The sequence below is a fragment of the Acomys minous genome, assembly GCF_964271855.1.
Source record: "Acomys minous genome assembly, chromosome: 16".
Classification (NCBI taxonomy): Eukaryota; Metazoa; Chordata; class Mammalia; order Rodentia; family Muridae; genus Acomys; species Acomys minous.
The window spans coordinates 78,298,831-78,319,694 of record NC_140498.1 but is presented as its reverse complement, the minus strand read 5'-3'; the positions used below and the strand labels follow the sequence as shown (position 1 = coordinate 78,319,694).

The following is a 20,864-nucleotide window of genomic DNA, read 5'->3' as shown; positions in this document are numbered from 1 at the left end:
CAAAGCTGTTGGTAATACCTGGAATAAGAGAATTTTATAAGAGGAAGGGGCAGATTGCATTTAAATAATTGGGAAACACGGTAGCTCTGGAATTCCTAGCACATTTTACGTTACACCCCACCGCCCCCTAGCAAAAACAAAACAAAACAAAACCAAACAAACAAACAAACAAAAACAAACAAACAAACAAACAAAAAAGATAAATCACAGTGTAAATTATGTTGTTCTGCTGTCATCTTTGGCTGGGGTTAGACCTAGAAGTTGGTGACTAGCAAAACCATCATAGACAAAAGGGGCAAGTACTTCTCAGGCCTTTAAGCTTCCAGCTCTGCAAGGAGGCTCTGGGATGCTCAGCGGCAGTACTGATAGAGCACAACAGAATAGAGCCTCGGATTCTGACAGAAAAACCACTCAAGTTTGGAACACGTCATTCAAAAATTCTAGACGTGCACAGACTGAATTTCTTAAAGGTATGCATTGATAACATGAGAAAATAGAAAGAAAGGGCAGATGAAAGGAGTGAGGGATGGAGGGAAGAACAGAGGGATGGGGGTGAAGAGAGGAAGGAGAGGAGGGAGGGAGTGGGAAGGAGGAAGGGGGAAGAGGTAAGAAGGAAGTACATGGGCTAGGGAAGGAGGAAAGAAGGAAGGAAGTGGCGGGGAGAGAATACAGGATACAGGAAATCCCGCCCCCTCCCCCCAGGAGAGAACTTCCAAGATGGCTGCTAGAGGACAATCTGTCCTCACGGAAGGGATACCTGGGACTTTGTTGTGACCATCAACCAAGCAAAACACCCAAGGTAGTTAAGAGGATTGGGAAGAGCCACATACATTTGGCAATATGCCAAGGGATAATGACCTGAAGAAAAGTATGGAGAGAACATAGTCGGCAAACAAACACAACGGCAAAGATAAGCCTGTGGGGAGGGTGTGTGAGGGAAAGAGAAATACCCATGACACATCACTTGAATGGGCGGTAATTGTTTAGCTTTTAAAATGATGTCAAAATTACGGTGGGGTGATAGTGGGTGGTGGGCCTGTGATATGACCCTCAATAGTTGGTCTTTGTGCTTGCTGGTTTCCTGTCAACGTGACGCAAGCTGTAGTCATGTGAGAGGAGGGAACCTCAGTTAAGAAAATATCTCCCTAACATCTAGCTCTAGCAGGCCTGTAGGGCATTTTCTTAATCAGTGATTGATAGGAGAGGGCCCAGCCCATTGTGGGTGGGGGTCCTGGGTTTGCTAAGAAAGCAGGCTGGGCAAGCCATAAGGAGCAAGCTAGGAAGCAGCACCCCTCCATGGCCTCTGCATCAGGTCCCGTCTCCAGGCTTCTGCCTTGAGCTCCTGCCCTGACTTTCCTTGGCGAGGAGCAGTGACATGGAGCTGTCAGCCAAATAAACCCTTTCCTCCCCCAGTTGCTTTGGATCTTGGCATCTTATCAACTACAGCAGCCCTGACTAAGGCATGGACAGAGCGCTCCTCGGAGTTTCCTGAATGGTAAGGCTGCCTTTCAGAGGCTGATGGCATAGAAGACTCTTGGCTGAGGGGCTCCTAGATAACACAAAGGTGGGGACTGGTAGGCAGAGAGCTTAAGCCCTAATTACAAGTTGAAATCTTCCACCCCTTCCCCAGCTTCTAAAAAGAAGACAGGAGCAAGACATCGGATTCTATTACCATTAGTCCCTCACTGAGCTCGCCATGCTTAATGAAGCGTCTATTAAAAAATATCCTGAGGTAAGGTTCAGAACTCATGCAAGTTCCATCTGCCTTGTGCCTTGTATCTTGTTCTAGGCATCTGCCTTAGCTGCTTCTTTGTTGCCGGGCCAAATCGACCTCCGGTGGAAAGGGTTTCATTTTGGCTCATGGTTTCAGAGGGACATAGAGCATCTCAGAGCATAATAGGAGAATGAGCTGGGTCTGATGGGGGAGTAGAGGTTATATTCCATCCAGGTACAGGAAGGGAGGGGGGAGGAGATGGAAGGTGGGAGGGAGGGAGAGATAGAAGGGAGGGAGGGAGAGAAAGGAGAGAGAGGGGGAAAGGGAGGGACAAAGAAGAGGGAGAGAAAGGAGAGAGAGGGAGGAGAGGAGGGAGGGAAGGAGGGAGGGAGGGAGAGAAAGGAGAGAGGAGAGGAAGGAGGGAGAGAAAGAAGAGAGAAGGAGGAAGGGAGGGACAAAGGAGGGAGAGAGGAGAGGAGGGAGAGAGGGAGGAGGGAGAGAAGGAGAGAGGGAGGGAAGGAAAGAAGGAGAGAGAGAGGAGAGGCGGGAGGGAGGGAGGGAGAGAGAGAGAGGGGTGGGATGGGGTGGGGGGGATGGGGGGGCAGTGAGCACAAGAAGGGAGGCCAGGCTATAAGTCCTGAAAGCCTCTTCCCAGTGATGTTCTTCCTCTAGTGAGGCCCTGTCTCTACCCACATTTCAAGTTTTCTACAACCTTAAACTGTGCCACCACTGGAGGCTGAGCATTCAAACACATGAGCCAATGGAGGCCATTTCTCAGCCCAACCACAACAGCGCCTCTTGCATCAGCGTCTTGCACTTTTTGTATTCCTTAATAACCAGTGATGGCGCAGGAAGCATTTTCTTGGGTTCTGCATTATTCCAGCAAAGCACAGAGCCAGAAGGGAGGATGTGGGACCTCGTGGATTCCTGGACAAGTTGGACACTGAAGCATCAGTAAATCTCTGGAGACCTGACACTTGCCTGGGGTGTTAAAATGAAGCCATTCTTTGGAGACCGAATCTTTAAACCTTTGGAGTGTGAAGCGAACTCTGTGTAGTGTCAGAATTGAATAGACTCGAAGGGAGCCCAATTAGTGTCAGACAATCAGAGAGCCAGTGTTAATTCCTTATCTACCACAGAAGAAAGTTCAGAAGCAATTTTTAACTCCCATGAAACACAGTGCACAACGTTCTCGTTACTATGTTAGAGACACAGAAGTAAACAACAACAACAAAACACATAAAGCCAGGCTCAGCGGCTCATGCCTGTAATCCCCACACTCAGGTGTCCGAGGCAGGAAGATTGCTCTGAGTTCAGAACCAGCTTAGGCCACATAGTGAATTCTTCCTTCAGAAACCTGAGGGAAAAACAAAGGACTGAAGAGATAGCTTAGTCACTTAGGTGTTCGCCTTGGAAGAATGAGTGAAGACCTGGGTTAGCAGAACCCAAGTGAAAAGGCCAGATGAGGCTGTGCACACTTGTAATCCCAGCACTGGGGAGGTAAAGACAGAGGGATTTCTGGGGGCTGGCTGGCCAGCCTGCCTAATCTACTTGGTGAGCTCCAGTTCAGTAAGAGGCACTGCCTCAAAATCCACAGTAGATAGTGCTTAAAGAATGGCCCTTAAGGTTGACAACAGCCTACACACACACACACACACACACACACACACACACACACACACGTGCATGTGCACACTGCACATACACATGTACACTGCACACACATGTGCACCTTACATAAACACACACACACACAAACTTAAACCAGAACGCTACCTCTGGAGAGTGGGTTTGAGCTTCGTAGAATATACACTTGACTTCTGAGATGCATGTGCATAAATATTTTATAAAAGTAAAAAAAAAACCTGTGAAATACGTACCACCTTTATAAAATATTAACGGTGATCATCACTGGACTGCGTGGTGAGTGATAGTCTAATCCTCTGTTGTATTTTTAATTTTTACAACGAATATTAAATTTACAAGGAACACGGTATAAATTTTACAATGAACACAACATTACAAGAGGTTTTTACAATATGACTTTAAAAGTCTCTGGCCTCCTAGCCGCTACCCCATGTTCCTTTTACCTGCCCTGGAAGATGACATCTGAAAACAAATATCTCTCCCCTACAGACAATTTAGGGAGCTCTAATTTTATGGCTGTCAGCCACTTCTCCACCCTCCTCAGATTCTTCAGTTTTAAGGTCTCTACGACTTGAAGTTGCTTCAAACAAGCCTCTCTGCTCCTTGGAGATGACAGGCTGTAGGGAGCTTCATTTCCTGTGCCCAGTAACTCCTAAGAAAATACTACAGGGTTTGACAGAGAAGGGTACAAACATCCTACTCCGCAGGAAGCCTCAGAGGCAATCCTCCCATCACACTGAGTCCCTTTGGCAACTTCTTGGTCTTGGCGATGAAGGAATTTAAGCAGTGGACTAAGGAGAGGCCTATCGGACACAGGAGAGCTAAAGCCCCTGGGCATCCGAGTTAAAATGCATTAAGGGAAGAGGGTGTGAGAGAGAACATAGGAGCCTTTTGTGGTTTCGAGGCAGGGTTTTGAGTAGTACAGCCTGTTCTCTCATTTGCTATGCAGCCAAGGATGCTCTTTACCTTGGGTTGTTCCTTCCTGGGTGCTAGGATGAGAGGTGTGTGCTATTGTGTCCTGTGTCCTGTGGGTCTGCAGTGCTGGAGATGCAACTCCTGTCTTCCTGTGTGCTAGGTGAATGCTACTAGCAGAGCTACATCCATACTTTTCTCAGAATATGAGTTAAAGACAATCATGGAAGGTGAAGTGAGCAATATGGAAACTATATATATATATGTATGTGTGTGTATACATATATATATACATATACACATATACATACATACACACATATATGCATATATGCACATATACACATACACATATATGTATGTATGTATGTATGTATGTATGTATGTATGTATATAAGATTCCCATGGTCTTTTTTCTTTGTATTCTTTGTTCTGGGGGTGCATAGTCGTTTTCCTCCTGGGGTGAGGTGGCCCTTGAGCCTGAAAGTAGCATTCCATACTTAACCTTAATAATATTTAGTGTGGCAGTTTGAGTGTGAAGGCCCATGTGTTTGAACATGAAGTTTCTGGATAGAATTCCAGTGGCAGAGGGAGGAAAATGGGGGAAAGAGATGGGAATAAAAATGAAAAGTTATTATATAAATGTAGGAAGCTCTCCATCAATTATTAAAAAAAAAAAACAGCCAAACCTTTAAAGTCTTTATTAATAACCCAAGCATGACTCCTAAAGGAAGCTCAGCCAGACCAATAAAGAAACAGGGCTCGGAAAGGCGGGTTTTAGGGTGTGCACAGATCTCTAAGCCTCTAGGCTGCAGTGTGGACAACCTGGGAGCCTGACAGAGGAGCCGGCGGTGCCAGGAAGCCATGCTTCAAGCTGCAAGGGAAGCAGGGTGCTGCGCTCAAGGCCCACTGAGGACCAAAAATGCCGGTGTCACCTTAAAGCCTTGTAAGTACTCAGGTGAGCCCCAAAACCCAGTCTCTGACTGAGTTTCCACCCTTAAGGTACTTTTGTAAGCAGTGTTGTGTCACAAGCCAGGATTCTGGCTGTCCCCAAAGTCTTGGCTTGGGGACCACCTATGCTGATCTACCAACTGTTGTTGTTATTTTTTTGGGTCATACAACTCAAGCTGGCCTCCAACTGGCCGTGCACCTCAGAGTGACCTTGAGCTATACTCCAGTACATGCAGATTTACACGCAGCAGTAGTATTGGGCATGGCTACAGCACGCCAAAGAGAGAAATGAGGCAGAAAAGAGGAGGTCTCTCAGGACCGGGGCAAAGAACGAGGGCATGGTGATGAAAGGGGTCCCGCAGCTATGCCCCCCTCTACCTCTGATCAGTGGAACTGGAGAGGAGCCAGGCGGGAGTCTTCGGGGATCCTCTGCTCTTTGGTCTGGAAATGAGGCCACAGTTGGGAAGCTGTTCCTGTGACTTTCTCTGTGGGAGTGGGGTGACCTCTACTCTAAGAGGCAACCAGCTCATGAATGTGTTTTTCAAGTCTTTTACCTGTCCTTGTAAGGGGTTTGCACGTGTGCGTGCGCGCGCACGCACACACACGCGCGTATATGCATGTTATGACAGAAAATGTGTACACGGGAATGCAGAGGCCAGAGGTCAGCATCCAATGCCTTTTTCTACTTTTCTTCTCCTCACTCCTCAAGACAGGGTTCTCTGTGAGGCCTGGCTATCCCGGGACTTACTCTGTAGACTAGAGATCTACCTGCCTCTCTCTGCCTCCTGAGTGCTGCTGGGATTAAAGGTGTGTTCACGATGTCACCGTCTGGCGTCTTCCTCTATTTCTGAAACGGGGTTTCTGACTGAACTTGGAGGTCACTAATTGAGCTTCAGTATCTGGCTCTGGAGCTCCCGCTCCCTGTAGCTCTGAGATTACCAACACTGTGCCGTGCTCAGCTTTCATGTGGAGTTAAAGGACGGAACTCGGGACCCTATACTTGCATGGAAAGCACCTGAAGCCATCTCCCTTTTAAGAGATGAGGAAGGAGCCAGAGCTCAGAGTCCCTTCTGTCTACACAGAGAGGACAGGTGTGACCCAGATAAGACTCAGGGGAGAAAACTAAAGCCCGGAGTTTTCTACCTACCACTATTTTGTAACCATAGGTTTTGAGACAGATAAAATCTAGGACATCTGTCTAGACATTCCCGATAGGCTAGGCTCCTGTCCCAATATACTAATTAGTATTTTGGCTTTTTGTTTGTTTGTTTGTTTTCAGACAAGGTGTCATGCAGCCCAGGCTGGTCTCCATGTCATTATGCTGCTGAGGATGACCTTTAACTTTTTTGTCTCCAGCCCCCACCTCCTACGCGCTAGGATTACAGGAATGTCCCACTATGCTCAGTTTTATATGATGTGAGGTTTGGAACTCAAGGCTTCCTGCATGCTAGCAAATACTGCACTGACCGGACCAAATTTACCAGCTCCCCTAGTCTGACAATTAAGCACATGAGTAAGGATGAGAAACAGAGAAAGGAGCCTTAATGGCTACATCATGGAGAGAGGTGGGGGAGGGGGAAGGTCTGAGAGCCTGGGTTCATCTTCAGGGTACTGACTGAGCTTCAGATAAAGACAGAGGCAGAGTTGGGGCAGGTGGTGGGGGCATGCATCATTGAGCAGTCCTGATCAAAGTGACTCAGCCCGGGTCCCCCAAGGTGGTTTCCCACCCTTCTTAGTATAGCCTGAGGACAGACCAGTCCTCGGGAGATAGATGCTCGCTCCTGGTCCAGGTGCAGCACCACCATGCTAGGCAACTGTCCGCATCTGGAGGTGCTCTGGCTGGTGAGGACTGTGTGTGAGGAATGCAGGGTAACTACAGGTTTAGGCCAATGACTTCTCTGTGCCTTCGGCCTTGGGGAGGGATGAGGAAGGTGAGGGGAGACAGCCACTCGTTGAGTGTTAATATGTCTGTACAGAATCAGCAACCTGAGCCAAGGGAACTGAGGTAGACACAGGATGAAGGTGGAGATGCCAGGCTTTCAGCCCGCTTCTAGTGACCTTGTGGGCCTGAGTGAGGGGTTGGGGCTTCAGCGAGAGCAGTTCTTTTTTTTCTTTTCTCTCTCTCTCTCTTTTTTTTTTCTCTTCGAGACAGGGTCTCTCTGTGTAGTCTTGGCTGTCCTGGACTTGCTTTGTAGACCAGGCTGGCCTCGAACTCACAGCGATCCACCTGCTTCTGCCTCCCAAGTGCTGGGATTAAAGGCGTGCGCCACCACGCCCAGCTATGAGAGCAATTCTTTTTTTTGTTTGTTTGGTTTTTTTTTTTGTTTTTCGAGTCAAGGTCTCTCTGCGTAGCCTTGGCTGTCCTGGACTCAATTCTTAAGTCACTTTTATGACCACAGGAATTGGGGAAGGAAGCAGATGGCAGGATGGATTTAGTGACATGTTTCTACCCAGAGAAATGCAAGCCTATCCCAGTGACGTCTACGCCCAGAGCCGAAGCAAGCTATCGTGTAGTTGTTCTCTACGGGGTCCGCGGGTGGAGTGTGCCCCCCACCCCCCAGATGGCCTCGTAGCCTCCATCTGGGGCCTCCTCACCGAGGGAACATGATGCTCCGTGAAGCCATGCAGCAGGAGGCCAAGTGCCTTCTGTTCACTTCCTGTGGGACGGAAAGCGGAGGTGGAGCTGGAAGCTGCAGGAGGAGCTGATGGCTCTCCCCTGAGAGGGAAACAGGGTTACAGCTGAGGCTGGAATGGCACAGGACCAGGGAGGTCTGCAGCCAGGAACAGCGACAGAGAACTGAGTCAGAGGAATCCGGATCAAACTGGAATGAGGTCATGTATCAGGCCAACTGTGGATGTCTGCCAGGGACACACTACAGCACAAGGAGTAATCAGCCTGACTGGGGACAATGACCCAGAGACACAAGTCCTGAGGAGGTGTCCCTTTAGTCACTGGTGTAAACACACTCACTTGTCCCCGCATCCCAGGAAGCCTTTCCAGGGAAGCTGGGAAAGGCAGGAGGTAAAGTCTGAGAATGTGTGAGTCAGTCTCAGAATTCCTTAAGCAACGTGTAGGTTTACAAACTTGGGGCTGGGTGCATGGTTTACTGAAAGAGAACGTGCCTAGAACCACCCCCAACCCCAAACACACACACACCCCAGTGAGAGGCTAGGGATATGGGAAGGGGGTGGCTGAGTGGTAAAATACGTGCCAAGAACCCCCAGTGAGGGGCTAGGGATGTGGAGGAGCTGGGGGCGTGGCTTATCGGTAATAAACACTTAAGTAGAACTGAGCCAGGGGTGTGGCTCAGTTGTAAAGCATTTGCCTAGCAGCGCCAGGCTCTCAGTCCAATACCCAGCACAGGGCACGCGCATGCGCGCACACACAAATAAAATATAAAGAAGAAAGAAAGAGAAAAGAGAAATCAAACGGACAAATTGGACCAAGTTGAATTCAGACTGGAAAGGACGCTGACTTCCAGAGGACAAACTTTCCAGGAACTCATCCAGGCAAAGGAGACCTGGGAGTTGCTTACACCTCAGAACGGCTCACCAGGAAGCCTAGCCCTCCCACTCTCCTCACAGCCACCTCAGTAGGAAAACCAGTTAATAAAAGACACCGAAGGAACATTTCTCCGCTTTCGTCCTTTAAAGGGCGCGGGTGAGGGGCCAGAGGAGGGCGCGGAGGACTTCTTAGGCATCTCAGAGCCCACTGAACTTCTTGCACTGAAGTCAGACTCCAAAATGCTGCCCAGAGGGCACCCGATCAAGTCTATAAAGGGCTTCCCATGAGCATGCGCTCACCTGGCCTCACAAGCTGCCTGTTCTCAAGGGCCTTTGAAGGGTCTGATGCACCAACAGGAACAGACGGTAGTTACGCTGTTCCTAACAGTTAAACAAGCTTGTCACAATCTCTATACGGCCTGAGCACGTGCCGGAAGAATGACTTAATGTCACAGGAGTCCAGGGTTCTCACGGGGAACGCAGTAGATTGCTCCCGGCCTGGTAGCAGCAGTTATTTTTAGAGTCACTTTGGCAACAAAAAGAAGGCAGACTATAACCTACAATTCCAACTAGAGGTTGCAAGGCGTCGGCCCCACATTTTTCTAGTTTGAGAAAGTCGGCTGGACGCTTCTGGCGTCTTAAAAATTCAATTGGGGCAATAAGATGAAAACATTGTGTGCTATTTGGAGATAGAAGATCCACTATCAGAATTTACCAGCTTCCCAAGCACTGAAGTAAAATTCCATTTCCTTTCTTCCCCGTTTCGACCCCCCCCCCCCCTTCTGCAATACTAACGACTGAACCTTGGGCCTTACACAGGCAGGCATTCTATTTCTGAGCCACACCTCCAGTCCCTCACTGGGGGATTCTAGGCAGGTTCTCTACCACTGAGCCACACCCCAGCCCCTCACTGGGGGATTCTAGGCAGAGGCTCTACCACTGAGCCACACCCCAGCCCCTCACTGGGGGATTCTAGGCAGGTGCTCTACCACTGAGCCACACCCCCAGCCCCTCACTGGGAGATTCTAGGCAGGTGCTCTACCACTGAGCCACACCTCCAGCCCCCTTGCCCACCCCAGCCGGGGAATTCTAGGTGTGTGCTATACCACTGAGCTACACTACCAGGCCTTCTCTGGGTGATTCTAGGCAGGTGCTCTACCACTGAGCCACACCCCAGCCCCTCACTGGGGGATTCTAGGCAGGTGCTCTACCACAAATCTACAGCCACTGTTTTCCACCAAGTTGTCCTTGATGTCACTTTGCAGCCCACACTTTTTTCTAAATTACAGTCTTCTGCCTCAGCTTCTCAAGGAGCTGGCATAACAGGTGTGTGCCACTGTTCCCAGCTCTGTTTACTTTCTTGTTAACAAAAGTGAAATGGTCGTATATTCTTACATTGCAATAAACAGGAAAGTAGGTAAGGTCAGGCTCCAAAGCCAACTGTGTGTCTGTAACACCTGTTTTTTAAGTGTAAGGTTTAGTAAGAACCATGGGAGGATGGTTAGCTACTTTCTGGGTCGCTGTGACCAAATATCTAATTAACCCTTGTTATATTTCATTGGCAAAGCCTAGAGTCATCGGAGAAGAGAGCCTCCGGTGAGGAACTGTGCATATCAGATTGACCTGTGAGCAAGTCTGCAGGGTGTTGTCTTAATTGATAGCTGATTCAAGAGGGTTGAGCCCACCATGGGCAGCACCATTCCCTGGGCTATGTAAGAAAGCTAGCTAAGCTCGAACCTGTGAGCAAGCCAGCAAGCAGCTTTCTTTTATCAGAGGGAGTGGGAAAGAAGTGAGCCCAAGTTACTTTCTGCTTGGAACTCAACCTAAGAGCCTCCCAAACGTACCTCACGGGCTTTGAGAGTGGAGAAGTAAAGGAGGGATGGGAAGAAAAGTTAGGAGAAGGAGAGCCTGTGGGAGGGTCAGGAACATAGCACATTTTGGAATAATCTGGAAAGGGGATTAAAGCTCGGGTATGGTGTACAGGCTTGTCATCTCAACTACTTGGGAGCCTGAGGCAGGAGGATTGAGGGTTTGAAGCCATCCTGGACTTCACAGTGAGTTTGATATCAGTCAGGGAAAGTTAGTAACACCCCCATCTCAAAAATAAAAACGAAAGGCCGCAGAGCAATGTAGCTTAGTGGGACAGGGCCCTGGGTCCAATCCCCAGTACTGTATAGAAAAAGGAAAAGCTAACGGAATAAAAGCTATAGGGGCTGAGCAGATGGCTAAGTGGGTGAGAGTGCTTGCTATACAACCATAAGGATCTGAGTTCGACTCCTCAGCGCCCACATACAAAGCTGGGTGTGGCAGCTGCACATCGGCTTATCATCCTAGCACCATGGGAGACAGAGACAAGAGGGTCCATGGGACTTGACGGCCACCCGCCTAGCTTCAGTGAGAGACCTTGTCTCGAGCAAATAAGGTGGAGAGTGAGAGTGGGGTGCCAATGGACAGAACACTCCCCACAGTAGAGTGGAGAGTGGGATATGACTTTCTCACATACTCTGGTGCCTCACCTTTGACCATGTCCCCTGGACGGGGAGACCTGGTGGCAATCAGAGGAAGGACAGCAAGTTACCAAGAAGAGACTTGATACCCTATGATCATATAGAGGGGGAGGTAATCCCCCTCAGGAACAGTCATAGGGGAGGGGAATAAGGGGAAATTGGGAGGGAGGGAAGAATGGGAGGATACAAGGGATGGGATAACCATTGAGATGTAACAAGAATAAATTAATAAAGGAGGAAAAAAAAAAAGAGAGTGGGGTGCCTAATGTCCACCTCCGCCCTCTGCAAACTTGTATATATGTGTATGTACATCACGCAGGCATGCGCACACGCCAAGTGCATATACTACACTCAGACACATACACACACAACAAACAAACAAACAACCTATCCACAGCTGTACCCAATCTGCTTCAATAGAGGAATCTAAATTCCATTGCTTTCCCTCTGCCAAACCAACTTGATACAATTAATGGTACCCTGGTTTCCCAATTTATTTCCAAGCTACACCTCGGAAATCTCGCTTTTAACTCAGGGGTAAAGTGTCTCCCATTTTTAAAAAAATCGTTCAGCTTTATATAAAGCCTGTCTGCTCCGAGGCAGCCCACCACATCAGGAGCTCTTCGCTGAGGTAAAGGGTCATCTTCGCTATATGGTTCAGATTAATCTGTGAGCCATCACCATGCATGTTTGTTGATGGAGACAGGCCTTTCTCCCCCTGTCAAATGGAAGAGTGATTACCTTGCGAGAATGCTGCTGTAGCCTCAGGGCGCTGCCTGGGAATTTTGCTTCCAACAAAAAAAGCTGTGTAGTTGCAACCTCGATGTTCAGTGCAAAAAAGGAATAGCGGGCTCTCTGGGAATAGTGTTCAAGGGACCAAGGTCAAGGGGTTGAATTGGTTTCACTCCAAAGAAATGTGGTCACCGTAACTGCATGCATGCTTCTGTACTGTCATAAACAGTTTCTGGAGAGAACGGCATGGGGAAGGGGTGCCCTTTTGTTTCCTGAACAAACAATCCCTTGACCACTAAAAAGCATCTCTCCTTTGGACAGGCAAGATGGCTCAGTGGTAAAGGTATTTGCTGCCAAGCCTGAGGACATGAGTTCTAGTCCAAAGACCCACATGGTAGGAGAGAACTGTGTCATACAAGTGGCCTCTGATACTACACTTGTGCCATGACACTCATGCATGTATACACACACACACACACACACACACACACACACACACACACACGCTGTGTTTAAAAGAAAAAAAAAGAACATCTCCTTTTTCATGCTTATAATCCCAGCTATCAGGAGGCCAAGGCAGGAGGATTATAAGTTCAAAGGCAGTCCAGGCTGCCCCATGAAACCCTAAAACCTAAAAACGTGTTGTACCTGAAGTTCTGGTCTTCCTACCACCTCATCCTGCAGCTGGCACGTGAGACCTCTGGAAGATACCCACTGTTACTGGGGACATCCTACACTCCGAGCACTGTGAGCAGGCAGTTGTGGAAGATGCTGTGCAGGGTAGGACAACAGCTAGGTTTCCAGGGACCTGCAGGAGCAGGTTGGGCTTCATTTGGTCCAGTGCGCATCATCTTACCCACTTCCTTTTGCTCTAGTCACGATGACCCTGCAATCACCATGCCGCAGCTGGCCAGCCTCATATACAACGCCAGGAATCCCAACAACGCCCTGTCGGTAGGCCGTATGGCTCTAGGCAACACTTAAATTGGGTCAGGGATCCTTCTCTCGTGCCTTGTTCTGCCTTCTCTGTGAGTCCCAGCTGTACCTCCTACCCTGTTTGAGGCTATGGGCAAGAAACCATGAAGATCTGCCTATGAAGCAAGGACAAGGGCTAGGGCTGGGCTCAGCGCACAGAGCACTGGGATAACAAGAAGTGCTGGACTCTGCCCTCATACTGCATAAAGCTGGGATGGGGTGCATATGTGTGATGCCAGCACTTGGGAGGTGGAGACGGGAGGCTCACGAGTTCAGGGCCAGCCTAGGATATATAAGACCCAATCTCAAATCCAACCAACCAACCAACAAATAAAACAAACCAACCAAACAAAAAACAAGCAAAGAAACCAGGAACAATAACAATGCTTCTATGGCTGCTATGAGGGGGATGAGTGAATTTCCATTATGTAAATAAGCATAAGAAACACCTGGCTGGGTCAGGTTTTTGTCACTGTGATAAAGCAGCTTAGAACAATTTAAAGGAGGAAAGATTTGCATGCAGGTGTAGTGGCACAAACCTTTAACCCCAGCGCCCAGGAGGCAGCGGCAGCTGGATCTCTGAGTTCAGAGCCCAGCCTGGTCTACAGAGTGAGGTCCAGGACAGCCAGAGCTACACAGAGACACCCTGTCTTGAAGAACCAGAAAACAAACAAACAAACAAACAAATAAAAAGGATGAAAGATTGATTCTGGTGCAGTTTCAGAACTTTTGGCTTATGGTTGGGGCTGGGCCTGTAGCTTTTAGGCAGTGGTGAGAAAGAACAGATGGTGGAAGGGCATGGCGGAGAAAACTGCTCACTTCCGTGGTGGCCAGGAAGTGGGGGGAAGGGAAAGGGAGGCAGGGAAGAAAGAGGAGGAGGAGGAAGAGGAGGAGGAGAGGAGAAAGGAAGATAGATAAAGGGAAAGAGAGAAAGAACTTCAGTGCACAAGTACATGCAAGATGGAAGGAGAGAGACAGAGAAAGGGAGAGGCAAAGAGAAAAAAGCAGAAAGTGGAAGCAAGTGAGTGAGAAGATCGAGAGAGAGAGAGAGAGAGAGAGAGAGAGAGAGAGAGAGAGAGAGAGAGGGAGGGAGGAAAGGAGGGAGGGAGAGAGAGGGAGGGAGGGGGAGGGAGGGAAAGGGGAGGGAGGAAGGCATATATGCAGGTTTACACAGAGGCACAGTTTTACACAGATGCGTATGTGAGCATGTCTGTACGGTGACCAGAGGCCGAGTTCACATTTTATTTCTTAAGTGCTGTCCACCTTGTTTGCATGAGACAGGCTCTCCCACTAACCTAGAGTCCCCCCAGTTTGGCTGAGCTGGCCAGCCAGCAAGACCTAGGGATCTTCCTGCCTTGTTTCCACCAGCTCTGGGATTGTAAGCCTACATCATCAGGCCAGGTCTGAGGTTAACACTCAGATCTTCGTGCTTGCACAGCAAGCACTTGCCCACACTGAGCCATCTCCCCAGCTCAGTCTGCAAGCTCCCTCAGGGTAAGAATTATGTCACTTAACCAGGACTGTCCCCGTGGAAGTACCTACCATAAAGCTGAGCATAGTTAATGCCTAAAATATATATGCTGATACATAGAAAAAGACGTCTATTTTAAAGCCTTTATATATGTATATATATATAAAGGCCTGTTTTGTCACTTAAAGCTTTTCTCTTGTGTAAGCTTGTCACGTTCCCCTCGGGACGGAAGAGTAGCCTTCTCCGCTTACATATATATCTCCACTCGGAATGTGAAATCTCAGCAGCTATGCACTTCCAAGGCAATTCTTTCAACTAAACGACTCTCACAGGCTCTGACACTCTCATACCTTATAATTTATCATCAAATTATATGTTGGATTAAGGATTGCTAATTGTTACTCATCATCTTGAATTGGTTATTAACGAGCAGTGTCACTAATTACAAGGTCACCTAACACAGAGCAGGGAGGTCCCACTGTCAACCCACAGAAGATGCCTGGTGTGCTGTTCAGACTGGGCTCCAAAAGCTAGGTGCAGTGAAATTCTCCCTTCAGATATCACAACACCGTACGTCTCTGGTCCTCCGCTGGTGAGAGCTGTGGGGTCTCACAGCTGGAAAGAGATGCTCAGATCAGCAGATGCTAAGCTCAGAGTTCTAGCACACAGTTGCTGGAATCAGCCGGGCATTTATAGATTCATGGTGCACCTCACCTAGTGCCCTCAAGGCAAGATACATGTTCCTCTCCACCCTTGTTTTATATACATGCATATAATGTTAAGACAAACTAGATTTATTCATTCAAAAGGATTGCATTCAATTCATGTCTGTGTGTGCGCGTGCGTGCGTGCATGTGTGTGTGTGTGTGTGTGTGTGTGTGTGTGTATGTGTGTGTGTATGTGTATGTGTGTATATGTGTGTGTATGTGTGTGTGTGTGTATGTGTGTGTATGTGTGTATGTGTGTGTGTGTGTGTGTGTGTGTGTGTGTGTGTTCATGCATGTGGAGGCTAGAGGTCTACCTCAGGCGTCCTTCATGATACCACTCACCTTGTGTTTTAAGACAAGGTCTCTCACGAAGCATGGAGCTTGTAAGTTTGCCTAGGCTGGCCTGTGTCACTGAGCCCCAGGAATCCGTCTACTCCCTCCTTCCCAGCATTGGGATTACAAACCCAAACCAACAAAATGAGCTTTTTTTTTCCTTCCATGGGTTCTAAGGATAGAAGTCAGGTGCTCACACTTGCATGGAAGGTCCTTTACTGGCGTCTCCCCAGCCCTCATTCTTTTTCTGGTTATTTATGAGACCGGACCTCATATGTAACTCAGAAAGACCCTGTCCACAGATAAAAAGGAGGAATATAATATGAAAGGGCTGTGATGTAGCTCAGGCGTGGAGCCCCAGGAAACCCTAGCTTCTGTGCTCAACATCAAAACAAAAGGAAAATAAAAATAAAAAAGGACTATGTTCCCTTAAAGCCAAACTTCTTTAAAGTTTTATTGTTTTTATTTACATGCACGTATGTGTGTCTGTGATTTATGCACATGAGTGCAGTATCCATGGAGGCCACTAGAGGGCACTGGACTTCTCAAAGCTGGAGTTACAAGTGGTTGCATGTTGCCCAACGTGGATTCTGGGAGCTGGGCCCGGGTCCTCTGATAGAGCAGCGAGCATTCTTAACTTCTGCATCATCCCTCCAGTTCCCAGGGAGAAACTTATGTTATATCTCCTACCAGGAAGTTTAGTATCCAAAGCTTCCCCTAGTCTATGCTATTTGGAATCCAACAGGCTCCCTGTACCCTTCAATGGAGTACAGTCATAACCACTAACATCTTGGCATCGCTGGATGGAAGAGAAATTACCATGTCCTCGTGATTAAGAAAGCACATTATATCAGCTTAATAATATCAGAAGGCCCATAAAACTCCTTTCCGACAATTAAATCTCCCCATCAACCATTAACAAATTAAGTGTCTGGTAAGTAAAGATGCTCTTTGATGACGAGGAGACCACTGGTGCATGCAGCCGTTCTGCACATCAGAGATTCGTGTAATGTTAATGGATCAGGATCGCAACTCTGTGTTCTTGAGTCTTTAAAGGGCATATTAATCATCTGGTAATGTGACAGCGACTTATGAGGTTCACGCTATTGTTTCACCCAGAGCCTTCCTACTCAGACTGGCCAATGTCGGTTGGCCATTCCACCTAGGCTAAAGGGTATAGCGGTACTTTTTTGCTTAGAATCCTTCACTGAGGGACTGCAGGTGTGGCTCAGAGGTAGAGGAAATGTCCATTGAGGGGCAAGAGGCTTGGCTCAGTGTAAGAAAGCCTGACTAGACTCCTCAGGAGAGCTCTTCTGAGAATCCTCCTTTGTGGAGCTGAGGGCATGGCTCAGGAGAAACACTTGCCTAGAATCTTACAGGGAGGGCATGGCTGAGAGGGAGACCACTTATCTGGAATAACCCAGCGAAGGGCTAGCAGTAGAGAGCTCGTTCCGCATCACACACACAAAGGTACACAGCCATCAAAGTTCCTCACAGTGACCAGTTCAACCTCCTTCTGCCCATTGCCACTCCCACCCCCCACCCCCACCCCTGAGACAAGGTCTCTCTATGTAGCCTTGACTGTCCTGGACTCGATTTGTAGACCAGGCTGGCCTCGAACTCACAGAGATCCGCCTGTCTCTGCCTCCCAGAGTGCTGGGATTACTCCCATTCTTTCAATCACAGCTGGAGACCAGCCTCTCTCTGGGTCAGAAGGACACTAGAGAGGAAGGATCACATGACTAAACTGTGAAACGTAACGTCTTTATGTTCTGAAGGTCATTGGGGTATTTTTATAAATATCTCCGTGGGTCATGCCTTGGCTGGCAGATAACACCTCAGTGATGAGTCGACACTATGACTTGCAGACAGCTGAGGGGGTCACTGCAGACACTGTAGCAACACTTGGATTAGGATACAACATTGCTTCCTTTGAGACGGCACTCCAAGGCCACCTTCCTTGGGTTTCGAATCTGCTCGGTAGTTGCTCTACTCTCAGGCAACTTTTCAGCTTTCAGTTTGAGAAGGAAAGTCAGAAGACTTCTCAAGACTTTTGTCTGAGTGCGATGGTGTTCCCTGCTTTCTTTTTCTGCCTGTATTAAAATATTCCAGCCAAAAGCAACTTAGGGGAGGACAGGGTTTCCTTGTCTCATGCTTCTACGTCACAGTCCATCACTAGGGGAAGTCAGGTAGAAACTCCAGTAGGAACCTGAAGTAAAAACCTGAGAGAATGCTGTTTACTGGCGTTCTCAATGGCCCGTGCTTATGCACCCCAGGGACTACCTGCTCAGGGAATGGTGCCACCCACAGTGGCCTGGCTCCTCCTCCATACACTAACAATCAAGACAGTGTCCCACAGATACATCCATGGGCCAAGCTGACCTGGGCAATCCCTCAACCGAGACTCTCTTCTCAGATGACTCCTGGCTGTGTCAAGCTGACAGTTAAAGCTAAGTAGAATAGGTGGTCAACCTTGCTTGTCAAATTCCTTGGATAGAGAGGCACCTAGATTACTAAAGTACATCTCTGAATGTGAAGGCATTCCAGAGAGAAGTCTCAGTCTCTCTCTCTCTCTCTCTCTCTCTCTCTCTCTCTCTCTCTCTCTCTCTCTCTGCCTCTCTGCTTCTTGGCTCTGTGATGTGAGCTACCATGCTCTTCCCATCTCAATGGACTCACCTCTGAAACTATGAGTTGAAATAAATCCTGTTTTATACCCAGGCATCATGGCACATGCCGATAATCCCAGCATTTAGGAGGCAAAGGCAGATGAATCCCTGTAAGTTTGAGGTCAGCCTGGTCTACAGAGTGAGTTTCAGGGCAGCTAGAGCTACATAGTGAGGCCATATACATCTTAAGTTGCTTTTCTCAGATATTTGTCATAGGAGTTAAAAAAAAACTAATAGATTTTGTTTATGACAAATGTGTAAACCAAGGCAGAACACACACCTTCTTATACAAAGTTCTTACCCCTGTTCTGTGCTTCCTTCTTGATTCAGAAAAAAAGTTGTGCAAAAGATAGGCTGGGAGAAGCTGTCCTTCCCACTTCTAATGACGGAAGACATAATTAATACTCATTTAAGAGTCGGGGGCTGGGAAGATGGCTCGGTGAGTAAAGTGTTCATCTCACAAAAGGCATGATCCCACATAAAAGCCCCGCACCACAGCATGTGTGTGTAATCCCAGTAATGACGTCATGGGAGACGTACACAGGTGCACTTCTGGAGGTTCGCTAGCCAGCTAGCCTGGCATACCTGGCCATGTTCCATGCCAGTGAGTGCCACCCTGAGGAATGATTGAAGTGACATCCTCTGATGTGACACACACACACACACACACACACACACACACACAGAGTCAGACAGTCAATTTGGGACTGACAAGGTGGTTCAGCAAAGAGAGGTGCTGGTTATGCAAGACTGACACCCTAACTTTGATCCCCAGAATCCACATAAGGGTGAAAGGAGAAAACTGACTCCATAAAGCTGTCCTCTGATCTCCACATGTGTGCTGTGGCACAGGTACACCCCCTCCTCTAATAAATAATAATAACAATAATAATAAATAATAATAACAACAATAATAACCATCATCATCATCATCAGTTTGGCACTCGGTAGAATTATGCTGCCCCCTGCCATGTGACATAGCCCAATTTCCAGAACCTGTGACTATGGCATTGTAGGAAATAAATATTTGCAGATGTGATCATATTACAGATGTTGAGCGGAGAGGTTGAGATAGTATTTTCAGACAGGTTATCCGAGGGCAGGTAAGCTCAGATTGTGAAGCTATGTAACACCGGAACGATGAAAAAAATTGTATTATTACCAATTTCAAACTTTCATAGCAGCCATATGAGAGCGGCGCCTAAGAACTGTAGCTGCTGCAATAAAAAGCAATTGCATTCCTCAGCAAGGAATTATGGTCCTAAGACACCACCGTTCCCCAGGGAGCTGTTTGCACGCCACTGCACCAGCCTTTGCCCGGTCTCTCCGGCCACCCCTTCTGTGATGGGTTTGGGGTCTCATTGCTCAGCAGCTTTTTTACGAGCCCTGCCAGAGCTTACTTGTCACAGACCTGATGGGGAGAGAAGGGTCTCCAGCGTCCCACCAGTCTTTCGGGGGACTGATGTACATGCACCACAGCTCCCAGCTGTACCCGTGGGCGGAGTTCTCGTAGCGCTGCACTTCGAAGTTGTCCTGTTTGATGTTGTCGATGGACGGGAGGATAACCCGCTTCCGGTTTTCCTGGATGCGGGACAGAACCGGCTCAGCCCTGCAGAGCAGAGAATTCACAATCAGATCTCTCTCTCCTGGTACACGCATGCGCCATCAGCCAGAAGACTCCTTAAAACCACTCCCAAAATGAAGCAAATTCAAAGGCTCGAACTCAGAAGGAAACCGAGGCACCCTAAGGCACATGACCTTCCGAAGTAGGAGCATGTGACTGCCATATAGGTTTTTTTTTTCATATAAATTTATTTTATTACAGATGTATAAAAGAAACTACATACAGCAGGGAGAACCACGTGGCAATGATGAATTCTATAAATGTTACATTCATAGTGATTTGGCTATTTGTATTTGTCAAACTTGAAGTAACCATCTTTCCTGTCTTGTTGGGTCTAAATTTCTGAATGTAATTCAATATCTATCATTTCTTATCTCTGTTAACTTAACTCCTTTATCTTGATCTAAAAAGATCTTATCCCCTAACCAACTGAACTGGATTGTAAAACTAAACTGTCTGGTCTTCAACACCCCTCAGAGACTTGAGAAGGAATAAAACTTAAATTCCTGAGTGAACCAGCAGTGCAGGTTAGCAGCTTCCAAAATGAACAAATTTACCAAGACAGTTTATAGCCTGAACAGTCACCCAACACTCTCTATGACGCTGGAGCCTCATCTTCAGCCTTCTGGCCCAATATCTCTGCCAGACTTATTCACAAAGCAAGGACGATTGAGGACTTGCTTACCCTGCCTTGGCAGAGTGAGGTCGTGAACTGTGCCTCAATCTAAGAGGCCCATTTTTAGGCAGAATTCTGTCTGTGGCAGGGAATGAGGACATTTTGCCCAGTGGCTGGTTTGCCACATTTGATGCCAACTCCATGAGGAGGCTCTTTGATGCTCATCATCTTCTTTGAGGTCGGCTGCCTATTGTCAGGAGTTAACTTATCTTGTTGTCAAAGAAACTTTAGGATTATAAAAGCATCTTTAAATGCCGTATTCTGTGTGTCTCTGAGGCCTTTGAAGACCTTGTTTAACTATCTCACCTCATGGATCGATCGCTGCCACTCTGTTTTGAGACTGGCTCTTGCGTATCCCAGCCTGGCCTCAATCTTGGCTGTGCAGAGGCGAAGGAACCTGAACTCCTCATCCTCCTGCCTCCACTCCCCCGTGCTGCCATGACAA

At 47.9% G+C, this 20,864-nt stretch overlaps 1 protein-coding gene across 1 annotated transcript in view; it reads right to left on the bottom strand.

The window, feature by feature from the left end:
• Nucleotides 1-20,864, bottom strand: part of GALNT17 (polypeptide N-acetylgalactosaminyltransferase 17) — a 431,830-nt gene that overhangs the window by 175,134 nt on the left and 235,832 nt on the right. Inside the window, exon 5 of the mRNA XM_084762556.1 lies at nt 19,531-19,728. Coding sequence (XP_084618682.1) covers nt 19,531-19,728 — 198 coding nt within the window. The remainder of the gene's footprint in view (nt 1-19,530; nt 19,729-20,864) is intronic.